The following is a 17,912-nucleotide window of genomic DNA, read 5'->3' on the forward strand; positions in this document are numbered from 1 at the left end:
TACTCTTCCAGGTTAAGATCTCATTTTCTATCCTAACGTATGCTGCCTTGGAAACACTTCCCACACTTTTGACCTAAGATCGATCTCGATATCACACACACACACACACACACACACACACACACACACACACACACACTTACACTTCAAAGCAATTAATATTTTTTCTCTAAACACTAATACTAATACATTGTGATATCACCAAGATTTTTAGAAAAAGGAGGGGCAGGGGTAAGTGAATCCTCCCACAAAGTATTATCTGAAAAACTAGGCAGAACACATACTTTTTAAATCCTAAGCAACAGCATAATAAACTGAATTCTTAAAACAGAAATGTTAAGCTTTGATACCTACAATATCCAGACAAAAATAGTTTTCATGAGCAAGGGGAATACATACAAATTCAATTTTTAAATTAGAATTATTTTCTCCTGAAATATATAATTAAAACTACATCAGAATATACTTACTTTATTACGGAAAACAGCGTTCTGTATAACTGTGTGAAAATTTCATTACTGTCTTCTAGCTCAAAGCATATATTATAAGATTTGACCCAAGCAATATTCTATGTTGAAGAGGAGAAAGAAAAGGGTAGAGTAGTTATTACAAGAACTTGAAAAAGTCATAATAAGAAATAATAAATCTTTTAGCTTACCTCAAGTAAATAAAAATATCTATTGAACTGCGGACTTTTTGTATCTTCTAATCCTTTCAATTGCCTTGTTATAAACATAAATATATCCTAGAAAGAACAAACAACAGTAATTTGTATTACAGTAAAACTCTAATAGTCTGGCATCCAATAGTCCGGCACTCCTGATAGTCCGGCATCAAAATGGCAAGAGTCTAGTGAGTGAGCTTCGGCAAAAAAATGAGTCACAAGGTAACAGCGGCAGCAGCTGAACTGAGCAAAAAGGGTAAAAAAGGCTTAAAAAACTAAAACATTACAGTATGCTGTATACAGTATGTACAATAAAAAGGGTTAAGAACACTTTATATACAGTATCTATATCTATATCTATATAATAAATAAATAACACCATCTTATAGTACCTCCAGATAGTCCAGCATATTTGATAATCCAGCACCACCTAGGTCCCATAGGTTCCAGATTATCGGAAGTCTACTGTATTACATTAACATGACTATTTACCTGAATTATCTAAATATTCATTTTGAACTATTTACCACATTCCCCACTACAGAACTCACACAAACACATAAGACACCAATCCCCACTGGCCCTGGCAACTAGGATGACAAATAAAGCTATGAAGAATGATATGATTAATAATTGTAAACCTTAGAAACTTTTACCTTGGTACCAATATCAAGAAGGAGTTAATGCTGATTAAGTTTCACATCAAAATGTTCAGTTTGATGGACAGAAATAAGCCTAGAGGAAGTTCCATTCTGCACTTGATGGACATGGTCCATGGGGCCAACGGAAAATTTACACATACTCTAAGGTTGATTTTCATGTCATGATGAGACAGTTTTAGTGGTTTTATTTTTGGGGACAGGGTAGTTTTTGTTTTAGTTTTTGTTTTTTAAAGCAGAATTTTAACCTGCATGGAGTATTTTTTCCACCTTTACCTTTCAAGACTAGCATATTAAGAGCCGCTTTCATAGACAAAAAAGCAATCAAGAAACAGATATGTATGTTTTCTCTAAACTTCCAACTTGTTAAATGATATTTCCATAGCGACATCTCCTATGAAACAGAAAACTCAAACAGATAACATTAAACAATGTCACAAAATTAACAATTATGTATGATTCACTGGATTGGTAAGTGACAAACAACTTTATCTTTTTAAACAATCTTTGATGTACTCAAATCACCAATCCATATCAAACAATTATCTCAACCAACTCAAAGATTCAAAAGCCACCACGTGAAGGTAACATCCACAGACTTGACAATTTCCAGATTTACATGCATACTTTGCAAATCTTTTCTAGGCTTCCTTTTACTGAACAAAACAAAGCTTGGGTAGAACTATGGATATAAGAATGGCCAGCGTGGATCAACCAAAGATCCATCTAGCCAGTATCCTGCCTTCCAACAGGAGCCAACATCAGGTGCTTTAGATGGAATGAAGAGAACAGGTAATCAAATGATCCATACCTTGTCATCCACTCCCAGTTTCTGGGAAGGAGAGGTTAGGGCCGTGGTCACCAACCGGTCGATTGTGATCAACTGGTCGATCGCCAGGCATTCAGGCCCTCCCACTCCCCATTTTCCCCCCACACCCGAGAAGCCACACTACCTACCTCCAGTGTAGTGCCGGCTTCCCACAGGGAGGACAGAAGTCCTGCCTGCAGCTTCGCGCCACTTCCGGAAGTGTACTGGCTGCTCCCCTCCCACAGCTCTGTGGCGTGCCGGGCGCACTGCAGGAGGGGGCATCAGCCCCAGAAGAGGAGTGCGGTGGCTTCCCTGTGCCACAGGAGGGGTGAGTTGAGCGCAGGGGTTTCCCTGTGCCACAGGAGGGGGGCCTGGCCCCGCGACAGGCACCTGCAGGGGTTTGGCTGCTCCACAGGAGGCACACCCCGGCTTCCCTCGGGGGGGGGGGGGGGGGGGAGGAGAGAAAAGGGGGGGAAATCCTGGGAGGAGGCCGGTGCAGGGGACTCTGCCTCCACTGCCCCCCTGTTCCCTCACCCCAGCCCCTTCTCCCCAATCCCCTGTTCCCTCTCTGCAGCCCCAGAAACCTGTCCCCATTGGCACCCTGTCCCCTACCAAAGTACCCACTAGCAACCTTCCCCAGTACTATGTCCCCTGCTCCCACCAACACAGTTGGGGCCACATTAGTGAAGCTTGGGGGAAGGGGGGAGTTGGAGGTTTGTTTTGCATCTCACTTGTGTGACCCCCCCAACTGACTTTTCTAGGGGTCACTGACCCCTGACTCAAAACAGGTTCCCTGCCCTTCTCAGAAATAAAGACAATGCAGAAACTTTTTGAGTTTGACATAGTATTTTCTTTGAAAATGAAGCCAACAAACCCCCAACTGGGGTCAAGCCCCCATCTGGCCACAGCATCATAACACTCCTGCACTCCCCTTCCCCAAGACTCTACATCTGAGCCTATCATACACTGGAACCCTTTGCTCTGAGCCCCTCTCACCCCAACCCAAATTCCTGAACCCTCACATCCAGAAGTCTGTGGCTTGCTTAGTACCCTAACCCTACATGTGACCCCCAACACTGCCCGGCCTGGAGCTCCCTCCCCGAGCCAGCGTTCCCTTATCCACCTTCTCCTGCATCCAGATTTCCTCCCAGAGCTTGCACCTCTCACCCCTTCCCACACCCAAATCCTTCATTCCCACCCCGGAGCCTACACCTGTCTCAATCCAGCGAGGGTAAGGCTAGACTGCAGGAGTTTTTCAGGATTCCGGAGATATCCCAGAAAAACTCTTCTGCATCCAGGGATGTGTTTGTTCTTCCACTTCTTTTAATGGAAGAGCAAACATGATCTTTCAGTCACCCCTATATTCCTCTTTCCATGAGGAATAAGGGGGCTTCCAAAAGAAGGGGTTTTTCTGACATTTAGTTCAGTCTAGACAGGCCAAATGTTGGAAAAACTTCTTCCTACAGAAGAACTGTTAAAAAAAGCAGCATAAGGGTTGGGGATAGCAAGTGATAGAGAGGAGGAGAATAGAGAGGGCGGGGCTTCAAGGAAGGGGCGGTAGATCTTGGCTTGTTCTGTCATTTCAAAAGTGATCTTGGGTGTAAAAAGGTTGGAGACCACTGGGTTAGGGACACCACCCCTGCTCAATCTTGCTAGTAGCCATTGATGGACTTGTGCTACATCAAGAGGTAAATATAACTGGACCGCTTGGAAATAGAGACCATAATGTAATAAAAGATTTAACATCTCTGTGGTGGGGAAAACACTTTAGCAGCCCAACACTGTAGCATTTAATTTCAGAAAGGGGAACAATACAAAAAGGAGTATGTTAAACAGAAATTAAAAGATACAGTGCCAAAAGTAAACTCCCTGCAAGCTGCATGGAAACTTTTCAGACACCATAATAGAGGTCCAACTTAAATGTATATCTCAAATTATAAAACCACAGTAAGAGACCCAAAAGACCGCCACCTTGGCTTAACAACCAAGTACAAGCAACAGAGAGATAAAAAGGCATCATTTAAAAAGTGGGAGTTAAATCCTAGTGAGGAAAACAGAAAGAAGCATAAACTCTGTCAAATTAAATGTAAAAATAAAATAAGAACAGCTAGCCAAAAACTCAAAAAGTAACAGCAAAATGTGTTTAAGTATATCAGAGGGAGGAAGCCTGCCAAACATTAGGTGGGGCCCACTGGACGATCGAGATGCTAAAGGAGCACTCAAAGACAATATGGTCATTGCGGAGAGACTGAATGAATTCTCTGATTCAGTTTTCACGGCTGAGGATATTGGGGAGATTCCCAAACCTGAGCCATTCTTTTTAGGTGACAAATCTGAGGAATTGTCCCAGATTGAGACATCATTAGAAGAGGTTTTACAACAAACTGATAAACTTAACAGTAACAAGTCACCAGGAACAGATGGAATTCACCCAAGAGTTCTGAAAACTCAAATTTTAAAGTACAGAACTATTCACTGTGGTTTGTAACTGAGCCTTTAAATCAGAATCTGTACCTAATGACTGGAAGATAGCTCATGTGACACCAATACTTAAACAAGGCTCTAGAGGTGACCCTGGCAATTATAGACCAGTAACTTCAATACCGGGCAAATTAGCTGAAACTATAGTAAAGAATAAAATTGTCAGACACAGAGATGAACATAATTTGTTGGGGGAAGTCAACAGTTTCTGCAAAGGGAAATCATGCCATTCTCATCTACTAGAGAAGGTCAGGAAGCATGTGAACAATGGGGATCCAGTGGACATAGCAGTGGTGAGCAATAATTTTTGCCTGGGGGTCACTTCAAAAAAATTTTAAGTAGCCCCAGGCCACCCTGGAAGAGGCAGGGCCTAAACAGGAAAGGGCAAGGCCTAAACAGGAAGAGGCAAGGCTATCCCCCAAGACCATGATTGCCCTGGGAGAAGCTTGGCATGCTCCCCCAGCCCCAGGCCAATCAGGGCCTGGGGAGTGCAGGAAGCCTCCTCCTGCCCCGTGAGGAGCATGTGGCACTTTGAAGTGTCATGGGCTCCTCACAGGGCCAGGGCAGGGTGAAGGAAGCTTCACACAGCTCCCCCGCCCCGACTGGCCTGGGGAGTGCGCAAAGCCTCCTCCGCTCCCCCTCTTCCGGCCCTGCAAGCAGCGTGTGGAGCTTCAAAGTACCACATGCTCCTCACAGGGCAGGAGGAGGCTTTGGGTGCTCCTTCACCCCCAAGTCCTAGCTGCACACTCAGTCTGCCCATCACTGACTCTCTCACTGTACCATCTGATGGAGTGTTTGCCCCACACTAGCTGAAAAGGTGTTAAAACAGTACTAGGAAGGCTACATAGTTGGCAGCCAAACAGAGAAGGGCTGAGAGAAGCAGCTAGAGCAAAGCAAGGCCATATACAAAGAGCTGCAGGGCAGAGAAGTCAGTTCTTTCTTGGGGTCCCTAAAGGACTGAGGAAACTGCCAGCACCCTGGACAGAGCAATGTTGGTCAAGACAAGATGGAGCAAGGAGAAGCTCTAGGCCAGTGGTCTCCAAACTTTTTAAACATGAGATCACTTTTTCAAATTAAGTGCAATCCAGGATCTACCTCAAACCCAAACACGCTTGCCCCCCCTCCTTCCCGCCCCTTCACCGAGGCTCTGCCCCTGCTCACTCCATCCTCCCTCCCCCATCCTCACTCACTTTTATCAGCTAGGGGACAGAGGGCTGGGGTGTGGACTCTGATCTTAGGCTAAAGGATTTAGAGTGTGGGAGCGGTTCTGAGCTGAGCCTGGAGCAAGGAGTTGAGGTGCAGGAGAAGGTTCAGGGGGTAACCTCTAGGAGGGAGTTTGGGTGCAGGGGGACTTAGAGTTAGGGCAGGGGCTTGAGGGGCAGGAGAGGTTTAGGACTGGAGCCAGGGTTCTGAATTCTGGGCACTGCTTACCACAGGTGGCTTCTGGGTGGTGGTGCAGGGGACTACGGCAGACTCACCCCTATCCTGGCCCTGCAGCACTCCCACATGCAGGCAGTAAATTCTCTCCATCCTTGCCCCCTCCTTCCCCGCCACCCTGTGGAGATGGAGGAAGGGAGGGAGGAGGACCCTGAGATCAGCACCCCCTTCCTCTTCTTCCTGTGACCTGAATAGCAAGCAAGAGTTGGGGGTAGGAGAGAAAGGGGGGACAGCTCCAAGGCAGGGAGCAGGAACAGCAGGGCAGTGGGAGAGGGGCAGACGAAGTGCTGGCACTTGACAGCCTCCCAGCCAAGCCTGTCAGGATCACCTGTCAAAGGCTCCAAGATCTACCAGTAGATCCTGATCTACTGGTTGGTGACCACTGCTCTAGGCTGAGGTCTGCCAGACAAAGGCCTTGACAGAAGGGCAGAGGAGGTGCTGAAGGTTGCTGTGGCTAAGTGGCCAATGGAAACAGACTGAGGAGTTGGAAGAACAGTATGTGGTCGCTGCCTATTGGAGGCCTGCATTGGGGCCCAGAGCAGTGGGTGAACCTGCCCCCTCTCCTCCTCCCATTTGCTCCCACTTGCCACTGAGGAACCAATAAGGCTTGCAGTTTGAAATGGAGGCAAGTGCCTAGAACTTAGACTGCAGTCAGCCACTGATGCAAGTGGTTGGACAAAGGACTACTGTTTCTCCAGAAGTGGCGGGGGAGGGGGAGTGGGGCATGGCTCGAGGGCTGTATCCTGAAAAGAATGCCACTGATCCTTGAAGCAACACGGATCTGGAGCAGAAGTGACCCAGGTGAGATACTGCTGGAGGAGGATTAAACTAATTCCCAGAATGGCCAGCAGAAGGTGTCATGGTGGTGAGTCTGCCCTGTTACATCACCAGAGTTTTTGATGACATGATCATCAATAGAGATGTAAGCGACAACTTGAGTAGTCGACTACCCGGTAAGTATATGCTTATCGGGTAGTCGAGCGACTACTCAACTAGTCACTCCCCCCTCCCTCCATCAGAGGACGCAAGGGAGGGGAACAGAAGCTGGTACTGGGGAGGCGGGGGGAGAGCTGGCTTAAAAGCCAGTTCCCCCCAGCACCATCTCCGCAGGGGGACAGGGGAGGCAGAGGTGTTGTGGAAAAGCAAGTGCAAGCCAGGAATCAGTTGTTCCAGCTCATGCCCAGGCCCAGACACTCTTCCTCTCCTCTTTACATGGAAGAGGCACAGCAGGGGACCGGATGCAAGCTGGGTAGTGGCTGTCCCATCTCGCACCTGGTCTCAGAACCTGCGCCTCTGCTTTTGAAATGCAGCAAAAGCCATGGCACCTCTTGCTACATTTCAAAGGCTGAGGTGCTGTGTGCAGCTCTTGCTACATTACAAAAGCAAAGGTGCAACTTCTGGGACCAACACGAGCCAGGACAGCTGATTCCCAGCTTGTGCCTGATTCCCCGTATACCTCTGCCTTTGAAATGTAGCAAAAGCTGTGCCCCTCCCCTCCCCTCTTTTCGACTACTCACCAACCACAGACCAGTATTCCTTGGTAAACACTCTTTGTAATTTGTTGGCCTCATTTCTAACATACCCATACCAAAAGCTGCCAAAGTCAAATAAGTGAAGATGGAAACCACTACTGTGTTTGGCTATTAATATTTTCATTACTGACCTCACACTACTTCATAATATGAAGCAGTTGATTAACATAATCAGAATGTCAATTCACTACTCTTCAGTCTCCCTCTCAGCTATAAAATAAAACTGGCATAACTGTGGTCCTACAGATCTGCAATTTTGTGATAAGCAATGAGATTACAATATCTTCACAGAGGCCACTAAAGGGTTTGGAGGCAACTAAAGGTTATGAGGATATTGACATATTTTGAGCCGTACTGTCTAGGATACTTCCCTATTTAACAATTCCCGCCTACTCAATATCCTAGCCAATCAAGTTAAGACTGTAATCTAGAGCTGGAGGCTGCTTGTTAGTAACAGCCAGGAACTTCGCTTCATCCAAATTGATAACCAGACAAGCACGCTCTGTTTCTTACCCGACCAGATGAGCCATCATTGCAATGATTCACTATACTGAATCAACAGGACAACAGCAAGTGGCACATTCAAGATCTCAAAGCAAAATGGTGTGTTCAGCTCACCACCACCAGCACCTATTCGCCTCAAGCTCATCCACCAGTGTTCATAAAGAACGGAAAAGGGCATAGCCTTGTACAACTACTGTAGAAATAGGAAACCAGGCTATGCACCAAATGCAGATTTGTTCCATTTTAGAGCTTTATCAATTACACAATATTCCCAAAGACGCCAAGTCACTTAATTAGATCTCAGAAACTTGGTCAATGTATTGAATCAAAGGCCCAATGGAAGTCTACAAGTGTTCCAAACAGTTTATTAAAGTCAGTCATCTTCCCAAAGATCTTTCATCTTCTCAAATGAAAAATCTGATTGGCTATAGGATTTAGAGTGTGGGAGCGGTTCTGAGCTGAGCCTGGGGCAAGGAGTTGAGGTGCAGGAGGTGGTTCAGGGGGCAAGCTCTAGGAGGGAGTTTGGGTCCTAAACCCACAATGAGTATTCACATGAATACAGTTGCAAAGTGCATGACTAATCTGTGACATGAATATAGAAAAGATTCTCTGGAACCAAGATCATCATAGTACACTTGGCCATCTCTACATAAAAGTTGCTATGTGGAATGAGTAGTATATATGTGTGGAACAAATATTTGATAATAGGCTCTTCAACAAACAGCCAAAGGTAAGACATGAGCCAATGGCTGGACACAAACTAGGGGAAAATCACAACAGGAATAGGGTTTTCATTTTTAAGTGAAGTAAATTAGCAAGGGTTCCTGAGGATTCTCCATCATTGGCAATTTTTAAATCATAGCAATGTAACAGTAAAAAGATCCTTGATTGGTCATTGCTTTGGAGGATAGGGTCAAACTTCAAAATGATCTGGACAAACTAGAGAAATGGTCTGAGGTAAACAGGATGAAGTTTAATAAGGACAAATGCAAAGTGCTCCACTTAGGAAGGAACAATCCATTTCACACATACAGAATGGGAAGTGATTGTTTAGGAAGGAGTACTGCTGAATGGGATTTAGGCGTCATAGTGGAGGACAAGTTAAACAGGAGTCAACAGTGTGACACTGCTGCAAAAAAAGCAAACATTATTCTGGGATAAATTAACATGAGTGTTGTGAGCAAGATACAAGAAGTCTTTCTTCTGCTCTACTCTGCGCTGATTAGGCCTCAACTGGATTAGTGTGTCCATTTCTGGGAACCACATTTCAAGAAAGATGTGGAGAAATTGTTGCTCCAGAGAAGAGCAACAAAAATGATTAAAGGTCTAGAAAATTAGATCTGTAAGGGAAGACTGAAAGAACTGGGCTTTTTTAGTTTAGAAAAGACAAGATGGGGGGGACATAACGAGTTTTCAAGTATCTAAAAGGGTGTTATAAGAAGGATGGAGGAAAAATTGTTCTCCTTGGCCTCTAAGGATAGAAGCAACAGCAATGGGTTTAAATTGCAGCAAAGGAGATTTAGGTTGGACATTAGGAAAAACTTGTCAGGTTGTTAAACACAGGAATAAATTGCCTAGGGTGTCATGGAATCTTCATCACTGGAGATATTTAAGAGCAGGTTAGACACCTGTCAGGGATGATCTCTAGACAGTGCTTGGTCCTGCCATGAAAGCAGGGGACTGGACTCGATGACCTGGAGGTCACTTCCTGTTCTAGGTTTCTGTTTAATCCAGTCCTATACACTGAGGCAGCCCTAAGTATTATCTAGATATTATCTAGACCAGATCTGACAGGTATACATCTAAGCTTTGCTTTAAAACCTTAAATAATAGGCTACCACCACCTCCCTAGGTAATTTGCCTCAAAGCTTAACTACCCTTACAGTTAGGAAGTTCTCCCATAATGTCTAACCTAAATCTTCCTCACTGCAATTTAGGCCCATTACTCTGTCCTATCCTCAGTGGACAAATTTTTTTCCTCTTCTCTTTGTAAGAAATGGTTACCTACTTTTCATTAGGAATGCTATATAGCGTACAATTGAATTAACCTGTCACCACACAAAGTATTATTGGTTACACAACAAGGGCTGCTGCTGCCCCACACTTCTGCCTCTATCCGACTGGCTCAGTCCTGCCGCCCCACGTTGCTGCAGAGATAAAGGAGGTGCAAGGCAGAACTGGGGGGCAAAACCAAATCAGTATCTTAGATGCCTGTATACAATGCAATGAGTAGGGGAAATAAGCAGAAAAAACGTGAAGTGCTAGTAAAACACAACTACGACAGTTGGTATCACAGAGACTTGGTGGGATAATATACATGACTGGAATACAGGCAGTCCCCGGGTTACGTACAAGATAAGAACAAACCTACAGTCCCTAAGTTGAATTTGCATGTAAGTCGGAACTGGCGTCCAGATTTAGCCGCTGTTGAAACTGACCAGCAGCAGCTGAATCGGACACGCCTGGGGCAGAGCAGCTGGGGTGCTGCTGGGTTGGTCCCGCAGCGCCACTCCTCGGCGCTACTGGACCAACCCGGCAGCACCCCAGCTACTCTGCCCCAGGCGTTCCCAAGTCAGCTGCTGCTGAAACTGATCAGCGGCTGACTACAGGAAGCCCGGGGCAGAGCTGCTCTGCCCCAGGCTTCCTGGAATCAGCCGCTGATCAGTTTCAGCAGTGGCTGACTTGGGGACGCCTGGGGCAGAGCAGCTGGGGTGCTGCCGGGTTGGTCCAGTAGCGCCGCACCTCGGTGCTGTGGGACCAACCCGGCAGCCCCCCAGCTGCTCTACCCCAGGCGTCGGCGAGAAAAGCCTGGTCTGTTGGGGGGGGCCGGCCGCACTAGCTGCACCCTCCCCAGCAGACCAGGGAGATGTGGGTGGCGGGACCGCCGAGACGCGCCGCAGTCCCGCCACCCGCGTCCTCTGCGGCTTTGCTTCGTGTCTCCCTGGTCTGCTGGGGACCCCCCCCCCTCCCCGAGCAGACCAGGGGGACGCGGAGCAGGTTTTCTCACCGCGGAAGACGCGGGTGGCAGGACCGGGGCGCATCTAGGCGGTCCCGCCGCCCGTATCCTCCGCAGCAAGAAAAGCCCTGTTCGTATGTAGGGATCCGACGTAAGTCAGATCCACATAACCCGGGGACTGCCTGTATTGGTATAGAAAGGTACAGCTTGCTCAGTAGTGTACAGCTCAAAATCTTGTGACTTCCACCAACAGAAGTTGGTTCAATAAAAGATATTACTTTACCTATCTGGCCTCTTCCATAGATTGGGGCCAACAGTTACATAGTTATGCTTCTCACTAGTTATAAATGCCAGTTATAACTAAGTTAGAAGATCGAATTACATCAGTTATCCCTCAAACTTTAGCAGTAGTTAAAATCTGCAGTACTTACAGAATCTGTGTTCCCATAATCAGATTAAAGCCTTGGTTTTCTCAAGTAATTTATTTTGATTTGTACAATAACTAGCTAACTTGTTAAACCAGTAGATAAAATCATTCAGCTTTGGATGCAGTGGGGGAAAATGTATTCATTCTGCCCACACACACACACCCCTTTTTTAAATATAAATTTTCTGTGTGCTCTTATTTCAACTTACTTTCAATTTATCTGGTGAAGTATATGGAGCTTCAGGAGCATAAATTCTGAAAATATCAGCAAGGCAACATGCTACCAGCAAACGCACATCTTTATCAGGGTGTTTGAGAAAAAAGTCTGAAGCAAGATGTAATGCAAGATTTAAATACAGCTCCTTCTCTTCTTCAGAGTCCTGGTCCATATCCATGAATGTTTTCACAACCATCTACAAAAAATAATAGATCAATATATAAATGTGAAGCTCTCTAGGTAAACAGGACTTCATTACAAATAAAACACAAGAGTTTATGCAATTTTACCCTTCTTCCATCTTCCCAACAGAGCTTTTGCAGTTGCTGAAAGCCACAAAGTAATATTCAGTTTGTCTTTAACAAGACAATTCACTGGTTTGATTAAGGTAAGAGAGATGTTTTTACCATGGCATCAGCCACTTGACAAGTAAATCCAGAAAGCAAAAGCAGTCAACTGTTAGGAAACTTAAAATTTCTGCTGAAAACATTTAGCGTTACAAAGAAAAAGTTCACAAATCCAAATGTGAATTTTTCCTGCCTTTATTTTCCTTCTGATTTTAAGTTTCTATTCTCTAAAAACAAAGGCTGAAGCAATCTTCTCTCCAGGACAACCCATGAACCAAAGCAGAGTACTCTGAGTTTCAAGGCAATCACTTGTTAACCCAGGACTTAGTGCAAATTTAACCTTACTTTTATTACTAAGAGATCAAAATCAAAATCAGGACCCAACGGGGCCACGCCTGTATAAAAAGGGTCCCTCCTGTCCTGAAGAGTTTAGAGTCTAAACCAGGGTTGACAAAATACAGCCTGTGGGCTGCATCTGGCTCACCACACCTCCAAAAATTGCCTATGACTGAGTGGGAACCTCGGGCAGGTTCCCACCCTGCCCTGCAAGCCACTCAAAGCAGTGTTTCTGGTAAGTGCTTCGAATTATGGAGGGAATGGGGGAGAGAAGGCAGAGAGGCTTCACAGGTTGCCCCCAGCTCCAGCACAATCTCGCAGCTCCCACTGGCCAGAAACTAGCCAATGGGAGTTGCTTGGGTCACGTTTGTGGCACAGGCAGCGAACCAAGTAACCCCCCTTGAGGGCTTACGGCACTCAGAGAAGCACATGTGTTGGGAGATGAATGAAAGACAGTGTGTTTGTGAGAATGCAAGACCCACGCACAGTGTGAAAGTGGCAGAGATTGGCATTGCCGAGCTTCCTCCATCCCCCACAGCTGGCTGCTTTGAGCAGCAGATGGGGGTGTGAAAGGCAAGGAATTTAAGGTATCTGCTGGTCGGGAACAACCTAGGAAAGCGCTTCCCAGCCAGAGCCTGCACTTGGCACCCCACCTTCTCTCTCCCCATAACCTTCTGCTCCCTCTCCTGCACTCCTACCCCAGGTCACAACCTTAACTCTCTGCACCCCCACTTCTGTACCCAGACCCTGCAACCTAATCCCCTGCCGCAGATGACAACCCCAACTCCTGCACCTCTTCGCCAGGTCAGAATCCTCTCTTGCATGCATACCTTCACCCTTTCCCAGACTCCAATCCCCTGCCCTAGGGTCACAACTCCCTCATGCCTTAGCTCACAATCCAAACCCTTGCATCCCCTCCTGTACCAGGTCAGAATCCTGCCCTGCACCTATACCCAGGCCCACCCCCTTGTCTCAGGTTGGAGGGCTGTGTGTAAGCAAGATTTAGTCTGCCTCCCAAGATCTGAGAGAGTAAGGGATAGTCACATTTGAGAGACTGATCAAGGAGGTCCGATAGTTATCATGAATAGGTCATTACGAACAAGAGGCTGATAGACACTTTCTAACACCGCATTCTACAGGTCAATCTCCTCAGATCTTACCAAGGAGTATGAAAAGAAGCTACACAAGAAACTACCTGAAAAAGGACAGAAACAAATTCTCTCCTACCCAAGAGCCGTAAACCTGGAAATCCTGGACTGCCCATCATCTCAGACACTGGTCCTCTTAAGCCAGACTGTCTGGTTATATTGACTCCCTCCTCAAGCCCTATGCTCTCAACCCCCCCAGCTATCTTTGAGACACCACCAACTACCTGAGAAAACTACAATCCATTGATGATCTCCTCAAAATAACCATTTGAGCCACTATGGGAAGTAGAAGCTCTATACACCAATATTCCACACAAGGATGGACAGCAAGCCATCAGGAACGGTATCTCCAGTGTCATCACAGCATAACTGGTTGCTGAACTTTGTGGCTTTATTCTCACCCACAACCATTTCAGATTTGTGGATGATTTACAGCTTGAAGTCAGAGCCAGTCATGGCTATCAATATGGCCCCACAGTATGCCAACATTTTCATGGTGACTTAGAACAATGGTTCCTCAGCTCCCGTCCCCAAGTGCCCTTCCTTCTACTTGTGCTACATTGATGATATCTTCATGTGCACCCCTAGAAAGGAAGCCCTTGAAGAATTCCACCGAGATTTCAAGTGTTTCCTGCCCACCATCAATAAGCCTGGACAATCCACACAAGAGATCCAATTCCTGGACATTACAGTACAAGTAAGTGATGGTCACAAACATTACTCTATACCTGAAATCTACTGACCACTATATTTACGTACATGCCTCCAGCTTTCATCCAGAACACGTTATCCATTCTCTATAGCCAAGCACTAAGGGTGTGTCTAGACTACATGCCTCCGTCGACGGAGGCATGTAGATTAGCCAGATCGGCAGAGGGAAATGAAGCCGCGATTAAAATAATCGCGGCTTCATTTAAATTTAAATGGCTGCCCCGCTCTGCCGATCAGCTGTTTGTCGGCAGATCGGGGCAGTCTGGACGTGACGCGCCGACAAAGAAGCCTTTCTTGATCGGCACAGGTATGCCTCGTGAAACCAGGTTTACCTGTGCCGATCAAGAAAGGCTTCTTTGTCGGCGCGTCACGTCCAGACTGCCCCGATCTGCCCACAAACAGCTGATCGGCAGAGCGGGGCAGCCATTTAAATTTAAATGAAGCCGCGATTATTTTAATCGCGGCTTCATTTCCCTCTGCCGATCTGGCTAATCTACATGCCTCCGTCGACGGAGGCATGTAGTTTAGACGTACCCTAAGGTACAATCGAATTTGCTCCAACCCCTCAGAGATAAACACCTAAAGCAGTGGTCACCAACCAGTAGATCAGGATTTACTGGTAGATCCTGGAGCCTCTGACAGGTGATCCTTACTGGTTTGGTCCAGCTATCAAGCACTAGCACTTCAGCTGCCTTCAGCTTCCACCACTGTTATGCTTCTCCTGCCTTGGAGCTGCCCTCCTAGTAGCCTTCTGCTTACTATGTAGAGTGTGGGAGTGAGAAGAGGCAGGGCGATGATGTCAGGGTGTCCCTCTCCCCACTTCTGTACCCTATATCCACACAGAAAGAAGGGGATGGAAGAAGCTCGGTAATCCAAATCTCTGCCACTCACACTGTGTGTGGGTCTTGCATTCTCACAAACACACACAGTCTTTCACTCATCTCCTAACACATACATGAGGGATGATTGCTAGTTCTTTTACTGCTTGCAAAAGGTGTTATTTTTGGTTTTTGACTCGTCTGTGCATTTCATAATTTTCATTTCTGTCTTACACTTACATTTAATTCTTTGAGCTATGAGTTCTAAAATGCCTAACCTGTCATGGCTGGAGTAATTATCCTTATAGTAACTGCTGGTCCTGGAAGTGGCTGGGATGTCCCTGCAATCCCTGAGAAAGGCAGAGCAGGGGGTCTCCACATGCTGTCCTTGCCTGCAGACACCACTCCTGTATGTCCCATTGATCAAAAACGGGGAACCATGGCGAGCAGAAGCTATGAGCTCAGTGCCTGCAGATGAGGAGCAGCACATGGCACTACAGAACCATTGCTGCACATGCCAGTTGCTTTCGGGAACAGAGCAGGGCCAGCGCAGGAGTAAGCCTGCCTTAACTTCACTGCTCCACCACCCGGAAGCCATCTCAGTTAAACAGTGCCGAGCCAGAGCCTACTTCCTGAACCCGTCCCAGCCCTGGACTTCCTCTTACACCCAACCTCCTGCCCCAGACCTGAGTCTGCATGCACCCAAACTCCTTCCCAGAGCTTGCATTCTGAATTCCTCCTGGAGCCCAATCCCCAATTCCAAGCTAAGCCCAGAGACCCCCTCACACTCACAATTTCTTGGCCCAAGATCAGAGCCTGCACACTAAACCCTACCCTAGACTGGTGAAAGTGAGTGAGGATGGGGGAAAAAGATGAATGGAGTGAGCAGGGTGGTGCCTTGGAGAAGGAGTAGAGCAGGGGCAGGACCTCAAAGAAGGGGCAGGAAGGAAGCAGGGCAAGGATATTTGGGTTTGAGATGGATCTTACATTGCACCTCAAATGAAAAAGCGATCTTGTGTTTAAAAGGGTTGGAGATCATTGACGTACAGGATCTTTATTAAGCATTCTTAGAACAATACCCAACAGGAAAAGAGAAGAAACCAGGTGCATACCCAGAAGTCATTTACTTCAAGACAGACCCAACAAAGAAATCAACAGAACAACACTAGCCATCACCTATAGCTCCCAACCAAAGCCTTTCGTACGCATTATCAAGGATCTACAACTTATCATAGTTGGCGATACTTTGCCCTCACAGATGTAGAGGCAGGCCAGTTCTTGCTAACACTTGCCCCTCTTCCCCCCATCTGAGACAAGTACTCACCATCAGCGTGTCACTAAGAATGTTAAATATCAAGTAATTTACTAGTTGAGTAGTCTATGGAATTTCCATAGACTACTCAATAGGCATTTCTGCATTCCTCCTTTGAAATGTACAAGAGCCCCCACTGGTACATTTCAAAGGAGGAATGTGGAACTTCGTGTACACCCCAGGGCCAGTGGGAAGTCCCGCTGACTCTGGGCTGCATGCAGCATGCCAGCTTTGAAACCTACAAGAGTCAGAGTCCCCGCTGAGCCGGGCTCCATGCGGTGCTGCACTTTGAAGTGCTATGAAGAGCCCATGGTCAGCTGGAGATTCCCCAGCTGATCCCGGGCTCCACACACTGCACTGGAGCCCAGCATCAGCTGAGCAATCCCTAGCTAAACCCGGGGTCCCTGCAGACGCCGTGGCAGGGTTTCAAAGAGGCAGTGCCAGTTTGAATTACCCCTTCTTCCTCCCCCACTTTGCTGTCTCTATAAAGGCAGAAGGGGGGTGGGGGGAAAAAATCAACTCGAGTATCCAATAATCAACTAGTAGTCCTTAACCTCCTTACTTCACACCCCACAACAGAAATACTAAACCAGGAACTTATCCCTGCAACAAACCCCATTGCCAACTCTATCCATATGTATACCCAAGTGACACCACCATAGGATTAAACCACATCAGCTATACCATCAAAGGGAGTAAATTTGGTGGGAAAGAAAATTTTGTTTCAATTAGAGGGTATTCCTAGTGTTGGATATTGTCAATAGAACAGCAGATGTTGCGCTCAAACCAGGTATTTCAGAGAACAGAAACTGGGGTGCAGGCAGTACCCAAAAATAGCATTGGGGAATCAATACAACATAAACTGGTGCCAGCACCCCCGTTTCTGTTCTATTGATTTCCAGAGTGCTATTTTTGTAGATGCAAGACTTAAGAATGAATTTGTATTGATCTGTTTTAATTAAAACATTTCCTTTACTAGGGCAGCAGAATGGTTAGTTGACCACCTTGACTTACTACACAGGTAGTACCAAACTTACCTACCACAGATAGATGAAAATCAGAGCCCTGGACTATCTCTACCTAGGCTCATCCGATGGTGATCTACCAAATTTGTCATCTCCTTATGGCAGTGTTTCCCAATTGGTGCTCCGGGGAACCCTGGGGATCCGCGAAGCGAAAGCAAGGGTTCCGCGAAGAGCCGGCACTCCCCCGCCCCCTGTTAAAGAGACAGAGCCATGGCGAGGGCTTTTTTTTTTGGCTCAACAAAACGAGGCAGGGGCCTTTTTTTTTTAAGGCAACTCTTGGGGTTCTGTGGCCAAATAAAAAATTGGGAAACACTGCCTTATGGGATAGGAAAACTTTCTGGAGCATTGCACTTTGAAAAGAGTCATCTCATCTGTTTTTCTAGTTGGATAATATCCACTCATCTTGTTCAGAATGGTCCAATTTCAACTTGTTTTTCTAGTTTTTTTTTTAAACTAACTAATAGTTCTCACACTGCAGCCCGGCACAACAGAAGTATTTACAGGAAGTAACAGTCTCAATCTAATCTCAA

The 17,912-nt window shown here is 46.4% G+C and overlaps 1 protein-coding gene across 4 annotated transcripts in view; it reads right to left on the reverse strand.

Annotated features, from left to right (window-relative positions):
• Positions 1-17,912, reverse strand: part of PDS5B (PDS5 cohesin associated factor B) — a 259,503-nt gene that overhangs the window by 199,729 nt on the left and 41,862 nt on the right. For all 4 annotated transcript variants that reach the window (XM_075919194.2, XM_006134210.5, XM_006134209.5 and 1 more), the window contains exons 3-5: positions 11,678-11,881; positions 659-745; positions 471-568 (exon numbers count right to left, since the gene is read on the reverse strand). In XM_075919194.2, coding sequence (XP_075775309.1) covers positions 471-568; positions 659-745; positions 11,678-11,881 — 389 coding nt within the window. The remainder of the gene's footprint in view (positions 1-470; positions 569-658; positions 746-11,677; positions 11,882-17,912) is intronic.

The sequence above is a fragment of the Pelodiscus sinensis genome, chromosome 1, assembly GCF_052426305.1.
Source record: "Pelodiscus sinensis isolate ZL-2025 chromosome 1, ASM5242630v1, whole genome shotgun sequence".
NCBI classification, from domain to species: domain Eukaryota; kingdom Metazoa; phylum Chordata; order Testudines; family Trionychidae; genus Pelodiscus; species Pelodiscus sinensis.